We start from the raw sequence: 12,209 nt of genomic DNA, 5'->3' as shown, positions 1-12,209 counted from the left end.
AGAGTTCAAAGCAGAAGAGCACTGTCCATTCAAGGGTGCAATGACTTCACCCAGGAGGCCAAGTTGGCTGGAGAGATGCAACAGCTTTATTGTTGCAGCAACACTGTTATATATGCCCTACTCCCTGTTGGAGCTATCCCTGCCCTAACCCACACCTTGGTCCTTGACACAGAAACACTGGGGGAAGGGGCAAAATCTCTTAAGCAGAGTTGGAGGAAGGCTACTGGGACTGGTGAGGGCAGGGAGTCACCTGGGACCAAGGGTTCAACAGGGTCAGGATACCTGACTCCACCTAGGGGAGAGCTGAGGACACTTGGGGGCTTGGGTTCAAAGTTTGGCAATGTCTTAACCTGGGTTCCAAGCTGGGGGTGGGGTCTGGAAAAGCTTTGGTCCAGGGTTCAAGATTCGGGAATGTTCTGCCCCAAGCTCCAGCTTTGGGGCTGAGCATAGACCTGTGAGTCCCAGATTTGGGGTAGGGGAGTATCTCTGGGTCCACGGTTTGAGACTGACCATGGATGCTCTGGTCTCAAACCTGTTTGGATGCTGGATGTGGGTGGCTCTAGGTCCCAAGTTCAGGGCTGGGGAAGACTGATCCTGAGAGCTTGAGTGTGAGGGACATCCTAGTTTTGGACTGGGGTGGGTAGTCAAAGATGTCCTGTTGTTTTGACTAGTCAGCGGACTCTAGGCTCCTATTTTAAAGGCTGGGAGAGGACTGTGGGTTCTGGGTACGGACTGGGGGTGGGGTTCTCCAGGTCCTGGGTACAGATGCCAGGCCCCTAGGATCCAGCCTCCTGCTCTTGTCCCAGCGCCTCTAGTAGCAGCCCCATTGGTGTCCGCTTGAGACCAATGCTCTCGATCTTGTTCTCAATCTTGTTTTTAAGGTTGCGCAGGCGCAAAGAGGCATGCACCAGGATCACTGTGGGTGGTACCAAGAGAAGTGGGGTCAGTGATGGAGGGGTGGCTCACCTTGTCTCCAATCAGGGCCCACAAAAGGGAATTGGCACACAGGCAGACCAATGGAGTGGTGAGTGGCTAGGAAGCCTCTGATCCTTAAAGTGTGGCGGAGTAATTTGCTCTGCAACCAGAGAGTAGCGGCTGGGGAGCCTGTCCTGGCCAGTTTAAGACACTTTAACACCAGGAACCCCAACAAGGCGGTAATAAGAAGGGTACTCCAGAAGTGGGGAGCAAAGCCTTATTGGCGCTTTTAACGGAGCTTGTTCCGGGGTTCCCAGTCCCCTCTCAGCCTAGGAAAAAGTGCAAGGCAGGTCTGGCGTCTTAAGCATGCGTTGGCTGTTTTCCCAGCTATCTCGGGGTAGTAGAGACTCACGAAGCACCGGCCCGGCGATGCTGAGCAGGAAGGTGCAAGCACCGCCCGCGACCCAGAGAACGAGGAGGCAGACGGCAAGCACTGCAGCCAGACAGGCGGCGGGGTGGGCGCGGCGGCAGCGACGCACAGCTGAGCGGGTCTCAGCCGCCCACACCAGCACTCCGAGGGCCACTACCACTGCCAGAGCGCTCAGAAGCGTGTGGAGCGGACTCACATACCTGCGGGAACAAGGGCACCACGCTAGCCTCACCATTCTTCCGATCCTGGGCCCCAAGAGCTTTGGTCCCCTGTCTCCGGATCTTCTAGCCCGGCAAATACTCCTGCCAGCTCTATCAACGACAGGTCTATCCTCCAGGGATTCAAGGGGAGCTTCATTTCCTCCGTGTCAATCCTACAATTCCTGAGGTCCCTATTTCAGATCCATCCATCCCGCTAGGCGTCCCAGGCTCCCAACACTTCCCTGGTCTTTCCTTCCGACTCTACCCATACAGGGCTCCTCTCCCTTACCCCCTCCACTCCGCAAACTTCCCTCTCCCCCGAAACACACGTGTGCCCACTTTACCCATTTGAGCTGAACCCTTGCAGATCCTTCATCCAGGCCTCTGTCAACACACAATTCCCTCTCCCCAGGAGTCCTCCCCCTCAAAAGTCCCCTCCAGACTCCCATTCTCCCCCCCTCATCATTACTAGAACCCTTTCCAGGCCTTTGGTCCCACTCTTAACTTCCAGCCCTGCCCATATCCCGCCTTCAGATTTTTCATCTACTTCTGGTTTCAGGCTTCTCAACCCTGGGTCCTCCCTCTGGGCCCAAATTCCCCAAAAGGAATTCTTGGCGTGTTCCAATCACGGTCAGGCTCCCCTCCTAGACGATATCCTCCACAAGCCTACCCTTCAAATCCTTCAACTTCACATTTCCATCCTTGTCTGTCCTAAATCCCCCAGGGCTGCCTTAATCTGGCCCTATCACCCACATTACCTCATCTTCCATTTCAGGCCCTCCTTATCTTCAGGTCCACCTCCCGGCCCGCTTTCCTTTTAGTCCCACATTTCTCCATCCTACCCAAGTCTTCCCTCCACCCCACCCCCCGCCCAGGAGCTCCTTTTAACCAAGATCCGCCTCTTTTAAGTCCCTCCAATCCATGCCCCACCCTGGCCTAGCACTTCCCTCGGGTTCCCACTCCTGGTCCTCAAAGACCCGCGAGTCCACCCTCCAGGCCCTGCTGGCGTCCCCGGCCAAACGCCACCTTCCTCCCTCACCCGGCCAGTGCGAGACCAATGACAAAGCAGAGAAGATAGTTGGATTGGTAGTAGAGGAGATTGTTGATAACGCGGTGGCACCATCGCTGCAGGTCGCAAGGATCTGGAGCCGCCAGACGCGCTGACCCCAGAACAAAGTCGTCGAGGGCTCGCAACGGGGGCAGCCGCACCTCCGACATCCTGCTGGTTTGCTGGACCAGCCCTTAGGGTGGTGGGACTACAATACCCGTCACACCTCGCGGCGCCGCGGGGCACACGGGGAAATAGAGTCTGGGTGGAGCAAGTAACCACTAGGTATACTGCGCAGACACTGCAGAGCACGTGACCAGAAATGTCGCTAACACACAGTAACTTATGGCAGCAAGGACTGCCGGGAAGTCAAGCCTCCGCCACGCGTCGAGGCACTCCTAACTCTTCAAAACTTTTATTCATCCCCGGGAGGGGCACCACGGGGGACTGTACAGGCGGTGCCGCCGGCTTACACAGTAGCCAGCCAGGCAGCAATAAAGCGGCAGGGACTGTCAGGAGGACCCGCGCTGCATTCCATTTCCTGTCAGGATCACAGAAGGTCACACCTCTACTGGAAACCCCATGCCCCGCCCTTGAGGGTAAACCATAAATGCTGTTTAGGGCCTTTTATTCATATTCGCCACATCAGAGATCATCTCTTCCTGATAAGCTTTTGAAAATTCCCAGGTTTCATTAAGCCCTTCCCTTTGAGTCCCAGGCAATCTTTTCCAAGGTAGGAGTTCCAGGGAATCTGCTGCTTCCCTGGCTTTCTGGCCTGACTCTTCAGGCACACAGTCATAAAGTGCTTGGGGAGAAGTCAGCTGTTTATTTAGACGTAGTTCTGCTTGAGTGGAGAGTGGGCACAGGCCTCATTAATGCTTGCTGACTGGTGGCTTCCACAGCACTTCCCCACCCAGGGCTCAGCTTTGCAATCTGCTACTGTAGATTCCTAGCACAGCCCCCAGGGTTCTTAAAAGTCATCATCATCACAGATGTCAAGGTACACGTCGAAAGCCTCTCTGTTGCAGTTTCCATCAGGAGTGAAGACATATTTGTGGAAGGTCCCATCTACACAGATGGCTGGGGGTAGGGGAGGGTGGTAAAAGGTTAGGGACTGCCACAGCTACACATTCCAATTCTCTCATGTGTCCCATGTCTCAGAGCCTACCTCCTGGCCTCTTCCCAAGTGCCATGTCCCTTTCCTGATGATGGAGTTGAGTCACACATTCCAGTGCCCTCAAGATTCTGTTAGCCCTCAACTCCTTGTAGGTCCAACCTTCAGGCCTTTGTCCATGCAGACCCCCAAACCAAGAGGCTATTAACACTCACCAATTACAGAGTTGACGTTCTTGGAAGTATTGCGACCGAAGGCGCAGATGCAAGCTGACTCAGCAGGAACAGTAAAGCTCGCCAGGCTCCACTGAGAGTCCACATACTGCCCAATCATAGGCCCCACCTTGCCCACGCGAGCCAGCCTGCAGGCAGCACTGGGTAAGCCCCGGTATAGCATGTGGGCAGGGGGATGGGGAACACCGGAGGGCGGGGCAGGAGGTACTCACGCCGAGCGACGGTTGAGGCGGGTATCCTTAAGAGCAAAGATATGGACAGTGCCCTTATCACTGGAAGCGCAGAGGAAGGAGGAGTCGTGGCTGAAGTTAATGCTAGAAGACAGACCATCAGTGATGCCCAGATGCCATGTGCTGTGAGGTCACCAGCCCACCATACACATCCTGTGCTCACCAGTATAGGGTGGCAGGGTCAGTGCCTCTGCGCAGCTCAACCAGCTTCTCCTTGGACTGGGTGTCAAAAAGGCGAATGAGGGTACCTTTCTGGGAGGCTGAGGCTACTACAGTGCCTGGCTGGTTCAGGGACACACAGGCCACATCACTCTGATGGGCATTGATGGTAAACGGAGCAGATGAGGTGCCGGGCTTTGTGCTTGCCAGGTCCTGGGGTAGGAGGAGCAGTTTGGGCTTGGGTGGCATGGAAGGGAGGGGCCAAGAGTCTACAGAGAGAGCCATCCCACCCGTGTCTCCACCACTGCCCACTGGATAGCTCACCACAAGTTGCAGGCTTCCACACTTGTGTCCTGGGAATACAAGCAGTTGCTTCTCCAGGCTGGGGCAGAGGTCACAGAGCCCTAGGGTGTGAGGATGAAGTGGGGATGGGCAGGTGAAGGGGAAGGAGGTGCCAAGTAGGGTTTCAGAGTGGATAGAGCTGGATTATGTGTTACCCACAGCAGCCTCAGGGGGGCGGACTTTCCACTCAGCTGCACTGCCTACAAGCTAGGCAGATTCTTATCCTCCCCAAGCAGCTACATAGATTCTAATAAGCTGCTATGACAGCCCTGGAGGTCCAGGGCTCCCTGATACACTCACCAACGTTGTCCCTAGGTGTTTCTACTGTTTTCTGGGGCACCCAGGGGTGGGGCAGGGCAAGGGTGGGAAGCATGAAATGACTGAGGGACAAAAAGACTCAGCCCATTTGAGCATCTGTGCAGGGAAGCTGTCTTCCTGCCTCTTTCCCAGCATCTCTGTGTGCCCCTTCTTTTTTTTTTCCTCAGCTCTGCCCCATCCATGATCTCCCACCCTTACACCTGCATATCTGGGTTCTCTCACCCTTGGGGTTGTCCCGGGTGTCAAACTCGAACAGCTTTCGGGGATTATCGGGGAAAGAGTACACATAGATGCGGTTCCTCAGCACGATCACAATCCTGCAGGCATCACATGACACAAGATGGCCTTGAGGGGAGGGTGGCTGCCCAGCTGGGACTAACCCTCTCCCTTGCTGTGGGGACCTCCTGCCCCCCACCCCAGTCTTCATCAGGCTCACTTGTCATGGCGCATGCGTACAGCCAGCACTGGCTTTGTGAAGGTGAATTCCAGCACCAGCTTGTCCTTGGAGTCCTTGCCTTCCCGGGCATCGTCCCAGATCAGCACTGCTGGGCAGGTGGGTGGGTTGGCCAGGGCCAAGATTTAGGGTAAGGGGCAGCCCTGGTGACTCAGGACCCACCCCTACTCCCCATGGGACCACAACCCACTTGCTTGGCCTTTCACTAAAAATGTGAGCCTCACACAGCATGAACACTTTGTGGACATGATGCCTGAGAGAACAGATTCTAGAGCTGTTTGTTATGCTTATCTGGAGATAAGGAAATTAAGGTTTGAAGGGGCTGAGTGTTTGGTCAAGGACCTTACAGCTCATGAACACCCAGGCCTGCAACTTCCCCATCCCAGTCCACACCCCCAGGAGATTTCTGTGAGGAATTCTAGGGCTCTGTAACTCACCTAGGACAACTCTTGCCATGTCGCAGTGGGATCGACAAGAAAAACCCTTAAAACAAGATGGCACTTGAGGCTCAAGCCAAAGGGGTTGTTGGAGAGACGGCTCCAAGATTTGAAAACCTATTGATTGTGTGATCTTGGATAAGTTGCTTAACCTCACTGGACCTGTTCACTCATTAGTAAAAATGGGGATAATAGGCCCTGGCTTCCATCCCCAGCAAAGCAAAAGGTGGGAGAGATAATGATGCTTCCTACCACATGGAGTTGCTCTGAGGATTTTTGTTGTGAATTGTAGGTATTGGTTTTGATATGCTACTCTTCTTTTTTTTTGTTATTGTTATTGGTGTAGTAGGAGTACACTGTGACATTTATAAAAGTTCTTACAATGCATCATAGTTGAATTCATTCCCTCCATCATTCTCCTTTATCTCCCCCCATTCCTGGAACAGTTTCAACAGGTCTCATTTTCCATTTTCATACATGCGTACATAGCATTTCCACCATATTCACCCTTCTACACTCTTTCCTCTTTTTTTTTGTGGTACTGGAGTTTGAACTCAGGGCCTGCACCCCAAGCCACTCCATCAGTCCTTTCTTGTGAAGGGTTTTTTCAAGATAGGGTCTCACGAACTATTTGCCTTGGGCTGGCCTTCGGACCTCAATCCTCCTGATCTCTGCCTCCTGAGTAGCTAGGATTACAGGCGTGAGCCACCAATGCCCAGCTCACCCTTTCCTTATATCCTCCCTCCTCCCACTGGTACTAACCCCCAGACAAGACCTGTTTTACCTTCCTGTTCTCCATTTTTGAAAAAAAAACTTTGTTTGTTTAAGATACCTATACAGAATTTCATTATGATATTTGCATGTATATATGTATTGTATCCTAAGTTGGCTCATCCCCTCCACTTTTCTCCTTTCTACCTTAGTCCCCTTTTTATGGTGATTTCAACAGGTTTAAAAATTCTATATTCATTCTTGTATAGAAAGTATATCAACCATATTCACCTTCACAACGTCCTCCTTTTAGCCTCCCTCTTACTTTAAATGAGTTAATATACGTAAAGTGCTTAGAACAGTTTCAGATTCCCAGTAAGTGCTCCATAGTTGAGGATATGCACTTGATAAGTGTTTCGGTGGTGTTAAGGACTGAAGCCAGGGCCTTGTGCATGCGAGGCAAGGGCTCTACCACTGAGCTACACCTCCATGTAAAAAACATTAAAATGAAAATAAAATACCAAGCTGTTTGGGCCTCACTGTGAGACTCTGAGGTGCTCTGTCATCTTCATCTGCCAGTGCCTTAGGGTGTCTGTGGGAGGCCAGGAATTTGGGGAATCTGGGCCAAGGGGAGGATGTGGGCACTTACCTGAGATCTCTGAGAACTTGGGGCTGCTACCACCGCCCACCAGGGCCAGCAGGTTGGAGCGGTGCAACATCTCTACCAGGCCCATACTGCCCACCTGCTCATGGTCTGGACAGGAACCAGGGTGTCAGTACAGGTGAGTGCCAATGCCCAGCTCAGCCCTTCCGCCCATTCCTTCTTCACTATACCAGCAGCTTACCCAGATGTCCCTTCTCCATCAATGGCTCCACATTGTAGATGCGCACACCTGTCTCCATGGCACAGCAAAAGCAGCCTAGGATTAGAAGGAATCTGACTTCTTCAAGAAATGCTGAGGGGGAAGCTGGGCTCACAGCCCACATCTAACCCTCTCTTCCTCCATCCCATAAGGGTATAGGTGAAAGCCTCTCTTACTTTGGTCTTGGTTGAAACGTAGACTGGTCACCCCTCGAAGTGGCTGCTGAGTCATGGTCCAGGATTGCTCCCCTGTACACAAATAGGATAGAGTTGAGAAGAGTCCTGGAGTCTCTGCTCCCAGTCCTAGAACTTCTGTCCCAAAATGATTTCCTCCTCCCCACTCTGCTAACTTCTTTACCAAGTGCAAAGAAGACAAAAACAAGAGGTGAGGGATGTCCTACAGTCTCTGCTTTAAGCTACCAAGGCCACAAACAGAATGACCAGGAATCCCACATTTTCTCACATCTGGCCAACCCCAGATTCAGGCCTACACAGACTTGGATCCCCCACTTCCTCCTTAGACACCAGCTCTTACTGAATTGTCACGATGTAAGGGGGTAGGGAGTGCTTCAGTGACAACTCCTCTCCACCCCCAGTCAGTCTTGGTTCCAATGCCTGACATGGCCTTGAAACCACGCCCCGCCCACTTATTTCACACCTGTACCAGGACCCAACTCCACCTGTCAGTAAATAGGGGGAAGGGGGCTAAGGCCTCCACCTCTTCTTGCACCACCCTGAGCTGCTATGCATGGTCCACCACCCACAGAAACTCCCTAACTCATACCTTCTAACTCTATTTCAACCAACTCATGCATCTGCCTCAGTCCTTTCACCCTTACTCTCCTCCCATGCTTCCCCAAATCCTTCTCACGCCTTTAATGAGCCTTGACGCCCCCTCTCACACCCCTTTATACCCTGAAGACCCAACCTGGCATTCCGCCATCATTCTAAATCCCTCACCCTTGGGACATTCAATACTCTGTACTGTGCTGTCCAAGCGAGCTGGCCTACATTCACTCTCAGGAACCCCTCCACCTAACACTCCTCCTCTAGACCCTCCATCCTTTCCCCCTAGACACTGTCCCAGGGTACAGCCACCCCCTCAAGACACTTTCTCAAGACACATCACTCCAAATCCCTACCTGGTAAAATTTCAACCTCTCAAGACGCCTACTCTGGTTCCCATTCCCCAAGATTCCTACCCTAGAGCCCCCATCTTCCCTTCAAACCCCAAGACTTCTGCCCAGGTGCACCCCTGCCCATCCTCGAAGAACCCAAACCTCCTCCCTTTGCCCCCTGTAACACTTTCCACCGGGACAGTCTCACTGTAAGACCCACACTTCGGATAGCTCCAGCTTCCAAGAACCCCTTTTTATACCTCTATGCAAATGCCTGCACCACCCAAGAACCCTACCCGGAATGCCTCTCCCTCTCCCAAGACTACCCTCCTTCTTCCAACAGCTCCACCCACCCAATACCCTTGTCCCAGATTCCCCCGCCTTTCAAGTTCCCTACTTAAGGAAGACCCCTCCATGATGCCGACCAACCGTGAGATAGTGCTCCAGCTCCTCGCAGTCTTCGCCCTCCTGATCTCCACGCGACCCTAACCCCGGTCCCCGCTGTCGGTGCCGCCTGCGGCCCGGCTTTCCGACCTCCCGGGCCTTGCTGCCCGGCTCCCGTGTTTACATCAGGCCCTACTTCCGGAGGAGCGAGCCTGTGACCGGAAGTGACTCATCCTGCTCAGAAAATTTGCCTGAGGCTCTTCTTCCCCCTTTTCCAGATCTTTAAAGCATCCCGAGAGGGATCGGGAAGCCGAGGGAAGCCGGCTGGGGCATCCCAGGCGGAAAAGGTCACCCAAGGTCTAGATTACCTTAGAGAACTAGGGAGGAGTGGGAGGGAGCGAGAGAGAGCCTTCCTTTCACTATGCGGAAACCGGTCAGGCATTCAATTATTTAACCCTTGAAGAGCTCGAGGGGTTAACCTACCAGGCTAACGAGTTGGTCCTCCGAGTTAGGCTAGAGTAGCCGTCGGCTTTAGGAGTTTTTCCCGCGTTAGGGAATCCATTCAGGAGGTTCCAGGCTGGGGCGAATTTAAAGACCTTGGAAATTGGGCTTTTATCACCTTGATCAGGGAAGTTGAGGGGATGGAATTTTTCTTTCTTCCCACTCCACCTCCAGCTCTGTTTTATTTACAAAATGTAAAAGATTTTTGGTAGAAAAAAGTATGAATGATTACTGTGAAAACAAAAAAGTATTTAAACTTTAAAATTTTGTGATAGGTGTACAGTCACATAGGGTTGTAAGAAATTATAAATATCATACTTTTATTATAATCGGGCACTGACAGAGATACAACCTACCCATCCTTTACTTTTCTTTGGAAATATTCTTTTGATGGTATATTAACCTATAAGGACATGTGTTTTAGAGCTTGGGGTGTACGTAGCTGAAGTGGTAGAGCGTGAGGCCCTGGGTTCAAAACTCCTGTACTATCCCCCTCCCAAAAGTTTATTATGAGGACATACTTTTAGCTTGTCCTTATTAACTGGCTGATATTCCATGTTACAAATGTAACATTGTTTAGACATTCCCCTATTTGATAGCCATCAATGTTGTTTGAATCCAGTGTTGTCAACTCCCCCCATAGACGCAATTTCAGGAATATATCATATACCCACCACATACCCGTCTAGGCGTGGCCTCATCTGACTCCTCAGCCAAGCCAATCTTCTGGCTTTCTTCAGTTTCCACTTCCTCATGGCTAAGGCCATATTTAACTGGATTTAATTTGGCTTCTGTCAATCCCATTGTCTCTGAGACAATGTTGCCAAACTAGCAATCACTTACCTCCCCTCTCCCCTCCCAGTGCAACTCAGTTTCTTCCTCTCTATTGCTTTCTCCATTTATGGCTACTCCTCCACTTCTATCCAATTTCCAAATATTGGTGTATCCTTGGCTATTTGCTATGGTCTGAATGAGTCCCCCAAATTCATCTGTTGGAAACTTAGTCCCCAGATTCTTTTGTTAATGGTATTTGGAGGTGGGGCCTTTGGGAAGTGACTGGGTCATGAGGACCTCTTGGTCCTCATGAAAGCATTAGTTTACCTGTGGATTAATGTATGTTCTCAGGAGTGGCTTTGTTGCTGTTGTTGTGGTGCTGGGAATCAGACCCCGGGGAGCCTTTTTTTTTTTTTTTTGGTGGGACTAGGGTTTGAACTCACAGCTTTGAGACTGGGGTCTTGTGTATGCTAGGTAAGCAGTCTACCACCAAGCTGTATCAACAGCCCCATTTATGCCATTCAGTAATGGAAGGGATTGTATGTGTGTGTGGGGGTGCTGGGGATAAAACTCAGGGGTCTCATGCCTTTTAGGCAAGCAGTTTACCCCTGAACTACACCTTCAGTCTTCAGGTTATTATTTTAGTGTAAGGATTAAAGAAATTCCATTATCATACCAGTTGACTGTTCTCTCTCTAATCCTGATTTCTTGGAAAGTCAGATATAAAGCTTAGTTTCAATTTACCTTAATCCTTGCACAAAAAAAAGTAATCTAAAGGAGCCCGATACTAACCAATGAGCTATTTTTCCATTATTCCATCTGTCTCCCTGTCCCCACCTTATGAGGAAGTAACTCTGAAATAATCAATCTGAACCGGGTGTGGTGGTTTACCTAGTAATTCCAGCACTAGGGAGGCTGAGGTAGGATGATTGCAAGTTCTAGGACAGGCTGGGCTGTATAGTGAGACCTTGTTTCTTTTTTTTGTAGTACTGGAGCTTGAACTCAGGGCCTACACTTTGAGACACTCCACCAGCCCTTTTATGTGATGGGTTTTTTCAAGATAGGGTCTTGAAAACTATTTGCCTGGGGCAGACTTCGAATAGTGATCCTTCTGATCTCTGCCTGCTGATAGCTAGGATTACAGGCATGAGTCATGGCACGTGGCTTCAAATGTGTATCTTTATTATCAAGGCATCTATATGATTTTCCCTTTGTTGTACTGAATTACATTATGTTATGTTATTAGTTTGTAGACTCCTGACTTCTTGGATATGAGGTGAGGCAGCTCTCTGAGATTCTGTCTACAAGAGAACTAAAGTCTAATCCTACGCACGAGGGCTCCATTTTCATGACTTAATCACCTTTTGAAATCTTCACCTTTGAGGCTGGAGGTCTAGCTCAGTAGTAGACTGTTTAGCATGATGCCAGCACCACAAAAATCAAAGCAAAGCAAAACAAGAAACCAAAACTCAGGGCTGGCGATGTAGCTCAGTAGTTAAATGTTTGCCTAGCATGCATGAGAATTTGGGTTGGATTCTCAGTACGAAAGAAAAAAAAAAGCAAACCAAAAAAACAAAAAAACCCCTCATCTTCAAAATATCATAATTTGAAGGTTAGATTTTGAATATGCTTCTAGGAGGACACAGACAGTTCACTGCATAGCCCTTTACCTCTGCTCCCATTAAACCTGAAGCAATTCTAAAATCTCTTTCTCTTCTCCCTTTAGCATTACTCCGTCTTCTCTTTTCTGGAAGTCATACTTGTTAGTCTTGTTCTTTCTCTTTCTTTTTCTTTTTTTTGGGGGGGTACTGGGGTTTGAACTCAGGGCTTTATGCTTTCTAGACAGGTGCTCTATTGCTTGAAGCCACTCTGCCAGCCCTTCCTACCTGTCATATTGGGGTACTTGTGTCTCTCAGGAGTTTTACAAATATGTGGAGCTAAAAGCCTAAGTCAAGAAAAGTTTAGCTTGCAGTATTTAA

At 50.5% G+C, this 12,209-nt stretch overlaps 2 protein-coding genes across 6 annotated transcripts; both read right to left on the bottom strand.

The window, feature by feature from the left end:
• Positions 1 to 63: 63 nt before the first annotated feature.
• On the bottom strand, positions 64 to 2,840 carry Praf2 (PRA1 domain family member 2). The gene is made up of 3 exons (XM_020171590.2): positions 2,585 to 2,840; positions 1,328 to 1,545; positions 64 to 916 (listed from the first exon to the last, which is right to left on the bottom strand). The coding sequence occupies exons 1-3, from the start codon at positions 2,761 to 2,763 to the stop codon at positions 777 to 779; spliced, it is 537 nt and encodes a 178-aa protein (XP_020027179.1). The 5' UTR covers positions 2,764 to 2,840; the 3' UTR covers positions 64 to 776.
• A 364-nt stretch (positions 2,841 to 3,204) lies between these two features.
• On the bottom strand, positions 3,205 to 9,360 carry Wdr45 (WD repeat domain 45). Of its 5 annotated transcripts, none has more exons than XM_020171586.2 (12): positions 9,001 to 9,360; positions 7,631 to 7,702; positions 7,437 to 7,511; positions 7,241 to 7,345; positions 5,881 to 5,997; positions 5,426 to 5,534; positions 5,212 to 5,306; positions 4,654 to 4,733; positions 4,334 to 4,542; positions 4,153 to 4,254; positions 3,923 to 4,068; positions 3,205 to 3,673 (listed from the first exon to the last, which is right to left on the bottom strand). In XM_020171586.2, exons 2-12 carry the CDS (start codon positions 7,683 to 7,685, stop codon positions 3,564 to 3,566), a joined length of 1,203 nt encoding a protein of 400 aa, XP_020027175.1. In that variant the 5' UTR covers positions 7,686 to 7,702; positions 9,001 to 9,360; the 3' UTR covers positions 3,205 to 3,563. The 5 variants fall into 5 exon arrangements, with proteins under 5 accessions (XP_020027175.1, XP_020027176.1, XP_073920175.1 ...); XM_020171587.2 differs by having other exon boundaries at positions 5,426 to 5,531; positions 9,001 to 9,359; XM_074064074.1 differs by lacking the exon at positions 9,001 to 9,360 and adding an exon at positions 8,832 to 8,892.
• Between the last annotated feature and the right edge of the window lie 2,849 nt (positions 9,361 to 12,209).

This window comes from Castor canadensis, chromosome X, assembly GCF_047511655.1.
Source record: "Castor canadensis chromosome X, mCasCan1.hap1v2, whole genome shotgun sequence".
NCBI lineage: Eukaryota > Metazoa > Chordata > Mammalia > Rodentia > Castoridae > Castor > Castor canadensis.
Note: the sequence above shows the minus strand (reverse complement) of the source record. Positions and strands in the feature narration are given on the sequence as shown.

Coding starts and splice junctions, on each gene's coding strand:
- Praf2 (XM_020171590.2), bottom strand. CDS start 2,763: ATGTCGGAGGTGCGGCTGCCCCCGTTGCGAGCCCTCGACGACTTTGTT. Junction 1,546..2,584: donor ATTGGTCTCGCACTGGCCGG/GTGAGGGAGGAA, acceptor TTGTTCCCGCAG/GTATGTGAGTCCGCTCCACA. Junction 917..1,327: donor CATCGCCGGGCCGGTGCTTC/GTGAGTCTCTAC, acceptor TACCACCCACAG/TGATCCTGGTGCATGCCTCT.
- Wdr45 (XM_020171586.2), bottom strand. CDS start 7,685: ATGACTCAGCAGCCACTTCGAGGGGTGACCAGTCTACGTTTCAACCAA. Junction 4,255..4,333: donor GACCCTGCCACCCTATACTG/GTGAGCACAGGA, acceptor TCTGTCTTCTAG/CATTAACTTCAGCCACGACT. Junction 4,069..4,152: donor CGCCTCAACCGTCGCTCGGC/GTGAGTACCTCC, acceptor TGCTGCCTGCAG/GCTGGCTCGCGTGGGCAAGG.